The sequence below is a fragment of the Montipora capricornis genome, chromosome 6, assembly GCF_036669925.1.
Source record: "Montipora capricornis isolate CH-2021 chromosome 6, ASM3666992v2, whole genome shotgun sequence".
In the NCBI taxonomy this organism is placed as follows: Eukaryota; Metazoa; Cnidaria; class Anthozoa; order Scleractinia; family Acroporidae; genus Montipora; species Montipora capricornis.
In genome coordinates, this window is record NC_090888.1 from 26,284,644 (window position 1) to 26,294,643 (window position 10,000).

General features: G+C 40.3%; 1 protein-coding gene across 2 annotated transcripts in view; it reads left to right on the top strand.

Annotated features, from left to right (window-relative positions):
* Positions 1-10,000, top strand: part of LOC138051866 (eukaryotic translation initiation factor 4 gamma 1-like) — a 61,262-nt gene that overhangs the window by 32,185 nt on the left and 19,077 nt on the right. For both annotated transcript variants that reach the window (XM_068898156.1, XM_068898155.1), the window contains exons 12-18: positions 1,733-1,857; positions 2,180-2,376; positions 2,889-2,931; positions 4,629-4,811; positions 5,738-5,910; positions 6,868-7,066; positions 8,140-8,238. In XM_068898156.1, the coding sequence (XP_068754257.1) occupies positions 1,733-1,857; positions 2,180-2,376; positions 2,889-2,931; positions 4,629-4,811; positions 5,738-5,910; positions 6,868-7,066; positions 8,140-8,238 (1,019 nt within the window). The remainder of the gene's footprint in view (positions 1-1,732; positions 1,858-2,179; positions 2,377-2,888; positions 2,932-4,628; positions 4,812-5,737; positions 5,911-6,867; positions 7,067-8,139; positions 8,239-10,000) is intronic.

Genomic DNA, 10,000 nt, shown 5'->3' on the forward strand with positions numbered 1-10,000 from the left:
AGGGTAAATGCTCGGAGATATTAGCTACACCAAGCTACTCTAAAAATCCGAGGGTAAATAAAGATATATATGATATATGATATGATATATGATCTATATTTTATTTTCACTACGCCATCATGTTGATGATGTACAAATGGCTGCATTGCCTCCCCTAATACATCACATTTTCCCAGGACATTCAACATTACTCGCGTTGGTAACGCAATCGTATACAACATGCGAACGTACATGATTACACTGAAAACTAATGCAGTACAAAGAGAAATTGATAGAACTGATAATCCACTTGATACATTGAACAAAATATATGAAATAATGATCATGACAGTCATAAAATTACATCTTCGCCTCGGTATATGACGGCTTTCTTGTTGTCGTTGTTGTCCTCCGTGCCATTATGCTGATTATCAAATATCAGAAATATCAGCTTGCACCCGCCAGCGACAAAATTTCGAGTAAAGTTCCTTAATGTACTTCTGTCATTGCTAGTCATAGTTTGCACGTATTTTGTACTCTATGACTGCTCAACTTATCTCTTTAGAACTTGTAAGAGCTTGATAGCAACATTTGAGATATTTGCCAAGAGTTCGCGGAACGACCCCTTTCGAAATGCACGCTCATTTTCGTGTTTTGATGTGGGTCTACCACGAACAGTCTCTGCGTTTGTAAGTGGTTTGAGCGTATTGGACCTAACACCGTAACTCTCTTCTGCCATCACAGAGAATCACTTCTAAGGTTATCGAATTAGAGAAATGAAAATAAAGCGGAATGAACATTGAGTTTTCACTACATATCTGCGGTATTGCCCATTGCAGGTGACGGACATTTGCGAAGAAATACACTGGTAAACCTAGAGTCGGTCGCCCGACTAATAACAAAACACGCGCTTCAGTAAAACTCACTCGTTTCTTCTTTAAATAGTCTGCAAATTGCTCTGACGGACGTTTTCCTGCATGTCATGCAGTTGCACTAAGCAAACGTTTCTTGCACACACTAAGGAAGGACTGAACATGTTGTTTCCTCTTCATAATTCCTCTTCTTTTCAGTTTAATCTGTTGCCAGGTGAAAAAATTTTTGTCTTTACGTTTGCACCAAAAAGTATCGTAAAAGCGTGGAGTTAACATTAAAAGACAAGCCAAAAGACATGAAAAAACAGATCTTTTTTGACGTTAAAAACTTGGCTACCTATTAATCATTTGTCAGAAAGAAAAAAATCCTGTCTCCTCGGGTATCGCATTTAAACCCACGTATGCAAATTTATTAAGCTCGAATATTACACAACATGATCAATTCACAAAGGACAATCTTACAAAAACCTTTTCCAGCGAAAAATTTATTAAACCAAACAACGTATTTGCTATTGGAGGCAAAAAACCCTTCCTATTTCATTGCGTGCGTGACGACAGGAAACCCTATCGTGTCAAATTACTATACGCAACAAAAAAACTTTTCTGGATCAAACTCTTTCCTGAAGAACCTTTTCCTTGAATACTTAAGCACAAAACAGACAACAAGTTTTCTTTCAAATAATTCTCGACTGTCACATTTCTAATTAATTTTTTACCTGAAGAGTGTGCAGAGTTGAGCGCAAAATAAAATATAAGAATTGGTGAAATTTCGTATTGTGCCCTGTCCACTTTATTAAGTTGTCCGGGGCGAGATGTTTTACAATATGTACGTACTCATATGTTGATGCTGTATGGCTCTTAACTGGTTTTGTTCCCACCAGGTAACACAGGCGGACGTGGTAGTCCCCGCCCGGGAGCCATTCCCCAAGCGGATGAAAGCTGGACTACTGTAGGCAGAGGTCCTAGGAACGTTAGTGTGGATCTTAAGAAGTTTCAAAACATCAGAGTAAGTACAATTCAGTTGTGTCTATACTACTTTGCTCTTGTTCTTGCAGTGGTTTGCTCTGCTACAGTAAGTGGATGAGTTGCGTCATTTAATTCGTGACTGGCACTCGAATAAAATCGTCAGACGTAAGGTGTCGATTAAGGAAAACGGTTTACTGTACTGCAAAACAAAGACATTGACCCAGCGTCCACGGGGTTTTTCGCAACGCAGATGTGGCGTTGAGCAAGAGTATGAAGTATTGCATGGTGTAATTATTGTGGAGAACAAATTCCGCTTGGTGGCGATGCTCATATAAGTACTAATGAAGTGTTCTCTTTGAAAGCGTCCTGTGGATTCTAAGAACATCTCTCTTGGATCAGGCGGCCGAGATTATGGAGCATGGGCAAGAAGAAGTAGCGGGGGATCAGGCACAGTGGGTGCTGGTGCAGGTCCATCGGCAGCTGCTTCGGCGGGTTCCTCCATTGCTGGCGTCTCAGCTGAAACTGATAACAGACCAGCCAATAACAGACCAGCCAACAGGTGAGAGCGTCATCGCATTGCTGCAAGTAAAAAGCTACAGAGGATTGCAAATCTCATTTATGTGTTTTGGAAACCTTGCGTCGTTGATTTCATTGGTGAGTTTTGGCAAGGCGACGTCGACAAGGACCAGAACGCCACAAAACAATAAGTGTAATAAAGTTCATAAAAACAATGGTTCTTTACCCCCTGCTCTTTCGTCTCATGTTTTGCCAAATTTCTTTGCTGTTTTTGCTGTTCTTTTTTGTGACAACGATGTGAATTGACCAAATTTGAGGTTTTGGAGAAAACATGTCCAATCGACGAGAAATGTCAGTTTTCTCTCCAAATATCTGCACCGTTCATACCATCTTCATTCCTGAAAAGTTGGTACACTCTTCCCAAGCCGAACGACTGGGGATAATCCCGAAATGCATACAATAACGCAGAGGTCTATTTTCTGGTGATTTTTTTCGCATCCGTCGTCATCATTTTTGCTAAATGTCCCTATTAACGATTTATCGTTAATATTGCAGGTATTCGGCTGTCGAAGCTGTTCGGGCGGCAATGCAGCGCAAGGTTGGTAGCTCTGATCAGAACGAAAAAAAATTCGATATCTTCAGTATTTGAGTCGTTTGAACAGGCCACTTGTAGTTTTTATACAGAACGTCTGCAAATGAAAGCGAGGTAGATATGAGGGAGATTTAACAACCAGGTCCCAGTTGTTTCAAGGGTGGATGGCGCTATGCACCGTATAGTGATTTATCCAGTCAATAGCGTTATCTACCTTTTGAACAACCGAGACCAGTAATCTGACATTGTCTTGTGATGGAATGTGTCTGCCTGAGTTCCAAAGCTTTTGTTTTAACATCTGTAGCATGACATTGTCCTGTCAAAGAACTTATAGAGGGAAAGATCAACAGGTTTTATTAACATATCGTCAGCATCGTTGTTGGTAAAGCACGTTATAGATTTGAACAGGTTGGAAGAGAGAAACTGAGAAAGACAATAGCCCATTCAGGGTTCGTACAGGTCATGGAAAACCTGGAAAGTCATGGAATTGAAGTATTTCAGTTTCCAGGCCTGAAAAGTCATGGAATTTAATTGTCGGTTATGGAAAACTATAGTTTCGTGTGGTACGTAAATTATTGCAGAAGTGAAAGCAAGGACAAATTAAAAAATAAAATGCAGGCGAGTTATGTCAGAAAATACTCCAAAAACAAGGACGATTTTGACAATTTTCGAAACTGGCAGCTAAACTTTAGGTCATGAAAAACTGGAAAAAGTTATGGAAAAGATCATGGAAAGTCAGGCAATTTGAAAAACTCTTAAGAGTACGAACCCTGCCATTTCCGAGTTGCTGCATGCCTCAGTTTCAAAGCGAGTCCTGGTGCACAACCATTCAAAGGGAAATGAGTTGCGTATTCTTATGCAAATCAAACTCATTTCCATTACAATAGTTGAGCACCAAGACTCACTTCGAAACCGGGACAAACAGCAACTCGGAAATGGCCCATTGAAGCTCTTGCCAAAAGTGAATGCACCATTGTCATAAATTAGCCCAATCTGCATATCTCACGCGTACACTTGTTTATTTCTTTTGTCAAAGAGGTTCATAGCACGGGTTGCTTCCGTGTAATGGTTGACCAAGTTGCTCTTTTTATTTCTTAGCTATTATAATGACATTTAGTGTCGTATTATGGCAAGTGGCATGCTCGCCAAGAAAATCGAAGGAACTAGTCTGATGTTAGCTTTTTTTCTTACATGTAATGTACAGATATCGAGCGGCTTCTTAAAAAAGATAGACAAGTTAGAATGAGATTTTTTATGCTTTCCTGACAAGCAGGAGCTTGTCGTTTGTCGTTGGCTGTTCACGTGGAAGCGATGCGAAATCTCTTTATTGTTTGAACTATTTTCTCGGGTGTCACAGGCTCACTCAAATTTCACTAGGCGTTCAAGTTGACTCAAGCCACAGTTATTAAATCAACAGAGATCCTGAAAAAAAAAAAAGAAAACGTATGCACATTGAGAGTAGGATGCAGACGTCTAAAATTTCCTCGTGCAACTAACGGAGACTTTTTTTGGATGATTCGCGATTGTTTACTGCGACGTTTATTTCAGTTTCCCGCTCGTTTATTATTTTCCTTCTTGGGATGGGTTATGCGTGCGACGCATGTAGTGGACATTAACAGCAAAAGAGCTTTAAGAGATGTCAACTAGTTTATTTTCTTCTCTCTCAGTGTTCGAGTTCACCGCGTAATTTTTTTTTTTTTCAGCGCGCTAGCCAAGACCGCGGGAGTGGACGCGAGTCTCCTCGAACAACAGCAGAGGTGGCGCCAGCAACTGATTCCGGTGCTGGGTCAGCGGCACTTGCTGCATCACAAGAAGTGACACAAGAACTGATGAAAAAGAAATCGCTTTCAATTATTGACGAATTCCTGAATATCAGAGATATGAGGGTAAGCAAAAGTGGTTTAATCTGTTTGGAAAACGTTTTTTAGCAACTTGCTGAAAAACGAAAATGATTTTTATTTGAACCCCCCCCCCCCAAAAAAAAAAATATATATATATCTTGGACTTGGACATGGACACGCCTTCTCTTCCTCCCCTCCCCCCCCCCCTCCCCCTTCCTTCACCGCCAATGTTGATTCTCGATTAGTCAGATGCCTCCAAATTCAACGTGAAGAGGGAAAAGCTACAAGACCGAGCTAGAACAAGAGTTTCCTTTTTACTGAAAGGGATGTTACATGTTAACCCCTGGGAATGGGTAAAGTGTTACAACGTTTATTGACCAACATTGTAGCTGCCCAAACTAAACATACGGGCTAAAAACCGACCAAGCATTAAGTGTATGCTATCTCCACTGGGCTGGTTGGGTTTCCATTACTGCGGAATCGGAATCTTTAAGAAAAGCCGGTTGATGTGTCCGGCTGATAAAGCTAGTAATGAAGCAACTCTCGAAACCAGCTATTGTTTGGTATTGTAAGAAGCTTCTATTGTTTTTATTTGTAAGTCGTTGTTTGGATTGTTTAGTCTTTGAGTTTTGGCTAGGGTTGCGAGCCAATCACATTATACGTTACGAGAGCTGCCTCATCTCCTAATAGAGCAGGCCGGCCTGGTTTTTATCAACCGAAATGTTGTTATCTGTCTTAAGTATGTTCTGCTGAAAGGGCCAACCCAGTCACCTAAATGCCGCTAGAGAAGTGCAGGAAACGTTTTCGGTGAGGTTTTGGCCACAAGGCCCATGTTTAATCGAATTTAGGCCACACCACCGTTTCACTCATTTTTTTTCTTAGGGCGTTATCGTTGAAATACGTTGTGCAGGATTTGGGGGATAAATTTCTAGTAAACTACCCTAACTGTGAATGCTCTGTTTTGCTAACAGGAGGTAGCTGAATGTCTCAAAGAATTACAGTCACCATCACGGCACCACGTGTTTGTTGAAGTGACATTCAATCATACGATGGAGAAGAGAGCATCCGAAAGACAGGCCACTGGAAAGCTCATTCATTTCTTGATGCGTGACGGTGTTCTCACAGCTCAACATTATCTTAATGGGTATGTACAGTGTGTGTTGTGGTGGCTTAGAGCAATGCCGTTACAACTGCGTGTAGAAGACACTCTTAAGTGCATTACTGAAGTTCAATGAAGTTGATTTCGACATGTCACTGAGGCGTCGTTGGACATATCTGTCGCTCTCAACCCGTTCAATGGAAATTCAATTAGATTTTTAGGTTTAAGACTTTGTTAAGGGCTATAGGTATTGCCTGTTTCAGTCACCCACGAGAGATTGGCCAAAAGAAAGTCGGAATAAATCTACTTTATCGAATTCTGATCAACGTGGAAGAATTGGATACCTTGTCATACCAGTCCATTTCCTGCTGTCCAAAGATACTCCTTAAAAACGAAGATGTTCTATAAAAGGAGTGGTACCTTAACCACGTGCAAATGATTTAACAATCAACCGTGGACGCAACCGAGCTCTGTGATAATTTGTGCAATAAAAAAGTCCCCTGTGGCATTGTGTTCGTAATATGACATAAAATGTTCTCTAACGTTCTTTTTTTACCGCCAGTCCCTTTTTCTCGCGCTAGAAATACTTTTAGGGCTTCCGTCTCTGCGTTCCTGTTTGTTGATCACCATCTTGGAGTGCGTCTTCATGTTCAGAAAGCGAGGGTGGGGTTATTCTCGTAGTCGTGGACGTTTGCTCCCTAAGATCTAGACCGTTCAATGCCCCTGCTCATCCACAAAAAGCTTTGCGCACCTGCTCTCTTGTTTTGAAACGGCCGTGTTAAATATGTTTTTAATGCTTTGTTATGATTGGCGGGTTCTGATTTTCTGTCAGGGGAAACAGATTTGGTGCGCACGTGTTTGGGTGAAGAGGGATCTTTCAATTACTTTTCCGAGGTTTTGGTCAAACTTTGTTTTACTAAATTTCTCGGAAACATCTCTGCTGTAAATGGTCTGCTACATCAATCACACAATGCAATATCAAAAGATATTTTTCATTTACAGGCTTGAGTCAATATTTGCAGTTGCTGAAGACACAGAAATTGATCTTCCACAATTGTGGAAGTACCTGGGAGAGCTCATGGGTCCGACAGCCTTTGATGGAAATCTTGGTCTCGATGAATTATTTAAATGCGTATTTAAATATGTGTCAAAGCACAAAGCTGCCAGACTGTTTGCTTGCATTCTGCAGTCAAACGAAAAGGTAATTGGGATTGTTTCAGTTACACCAGTGTTATTTATTGTTGACAAGTGTGGTGACACTTTACCCACAGTCCAAATGCTCGATTTGCAGCTAATTTTAAGCAGCAAATTGTAACCCAAGAGAAACTCAAATTTTGACCAGTTGATTTCACTATCTCCCGAACCTGGGTCTGGATGAAGCGTGATGTGTATGTGATACTGTATGTCATGGGCGCATTTCGTTGTTCTTCCATATTCATGCAAATCTCCCAGAGGGAGGTTTCACTTAAGAAGCTGGCTGGGAGATCGACTATTCACACCATATTGCGTCCCACTGGTAACTGCCGTTTCCCGAAACGTTAAATAGCCTTTTGTGCATTTTCACGTATCGCTGCTAGTGATTCTCTTTATTCTTGGCCATGCAAGTTAGCGAATTTTGTTTGCGAACTCCGTTTGCATTGACAGTGCGATTCTAACGCATTCTTGTCATTTTATCCCAATATTTTTTGTAGTGTGAGGACTCCTCAGATGTTTGTAATGAGCCCGAACCTAATTTCAGGAAATATCCAAGCCGTTCTTTGAGCGATATAGTAGGGTTTCTAAAAAGCATGCAATCGCGTATTCTTTTTTTGTATAGATAGAATAAATAGGTAGGTAGGTAGGTAGATAACTTTGCAACCCAAGAATTGAATTTCGTCATAAAAGATCAAATAACTGTAATATATGCATAAAAAGAAAACATCTCAAATCACTACATAATAACTAAGAACTAACATAATCATTAAATGGATCTTGAAGTAATTAGTTACTAAGAAAGCATAGTTCTTAAAAAGGATTTTAAAATATACGTCATGAAAACCAAACGTATGGAAAATTAAAAGCGCTGTGCCTACCTGAATCCCTCAACTCGGGACGGAGAAATTCTTTTACTCAGAGGTCTAAGTTCAAATATTGCGGACGTCATTTGAAATCAGAATCCTTTTAAAAGCACTGTAGTTCGCGCGCTGGTTTCTGATTTTACCATGGAAAGGATTATCACAGTCAAATAAAAACGTAAGGTGTATTGTTGACAATTTTTTCCTTATCCTGATTTAGAGTCCGCAAGAAGTCCGTGCATTGTTGGACACATGCAATGTAACTGTATATACTTTCTTTGACGATGCGGACGAAGCCAGGGAATTCGCCAAGGACAAGGTATGTACCTACTTACTTACCTTTGAATGAGCTGTTGTTTTGCCTTAGATTTATGAAAATCTTACATTCTATGGGGTTTTCAATAGAACCGGCTGATGGCGAAACTCGCCAGTTATTTCAGTTGACTTTGCCGCGTAGTTTGAGTTGGAAGTCACCCCAACTTTTTGGAATAACATGAGAAACATGCGCTGCAAAACACGAACCTCGGATCGGCAAAGCTTTGTGCATCCAAGAGGCAAAATACTGGAAGTGCATTCTCTGAGGTCTACAAATGCCCTCGGACCCGTTTAGAGGCGCGCGCCTACTCCTTAAATTTCTCCACCCACTCGCTTTGTTATCGAACATGCGCTGCAAAACACGAACCTCGGATCGGCAAAGCTTTGTGCATCCAAGAGGCAAAATGCAGGAAGTGCATTCTCTTCCCACAATTGCGCAACCCCTTACCACAAACCCCTTGCCACAATTGCCAATTCCCACAACCCCTTCCCACAATTGCGCAACGCACAAGCATGAAACTTATAAACGAATATAATTTAAAGATTTTAATTTAGGAGAGGAAAAAAAAAAAGAAACCTAAACTTGCTTAATATTACAGACTAATTAGGGTACCTAAAACTAACGTTACTTAAATAATTGTCTATTCCTTTACAAAACTTAACGATAATACTAATTATACTAATTACTTAACTCCAATATTTACAGTCAAACAGTTCAGTCCTGTGCCAAACGAGCAGCGAAACCCTCGACAAGTTCTTTTCCACCTCGGTGCTTCCTTCGCTTCTGGCAATCAACTTCTTCTTTCAGACTTTACTGCATCCGCGTCACTTTTCTTCGAGTTTTCTCTTCTTAGATAGATAGATAGATATACCTTTATTTAAACACGATAATGTTTAAAGCTGTAAGCTTATGGGGTCGTGTGTTTACAAATAAGATAAGATCCCTTAAATTACATACTATATACGCCTAAACTAAAAATCCCTATGTTGTAAGAGAGCTAAAACTAAATGGCAATTACGATTGTATATGTAAGATACATGTCGATTAAAAGTATACATAATCATGGTCACTAAAATCTGTAGTAGAAATTGACGTAGCATAAAAATTAAAATTTAAGAAACTTGCATTATCTTTCAACTTGGTTGACAAAGTTTTACAGCTCGCGTTTACAATTGAATGATCGTTGGCCAAGGTGTTATTCCATAGAGCCGCACCTCTATATCTAATCGAAAAATGGACAAATCTTGAGTTGAAGCGAGGTACACAGACAGAGTCAGGTGTCCTAGACGGATATTTCGATGTTCGTCTACAGATTATATTGTCACATAATGGCAAAGGCAGATTTTCCCAGTGAGCCTTGTGTATCAGTTTTACTAATGCAATCTTATATTTGTAGCAGAGTGGATGCCAATTCGCTATCTTTAAGGCCTCTGTATGCGGGGTATCTGATCCTAAATTAAAAATTATCTTGGCAGCTGTACTGTGTAGCTTTTCTACTGAATTAAACAGTTCCTTATTACTACAGCATCCCCACAAAGGTAACCCATAGGTGACAGTCGGTAGAATTACAGTAAGATAAAATGCTTCTAAAACATTCTTAGGTAAGAATTTGCACCTCTTTAGCAAGGCTAACTTTATGGCAAAGCGCTTCTTTAGATCCATCAAGTGAGGTGTCCAGCTCAGCTTATTGTCCACCACAGTGCCAAGTAAGCGGGATTTGTTAACTTGATTAACGAAAGAATCGCCGATCCGGACTGGTGCAATA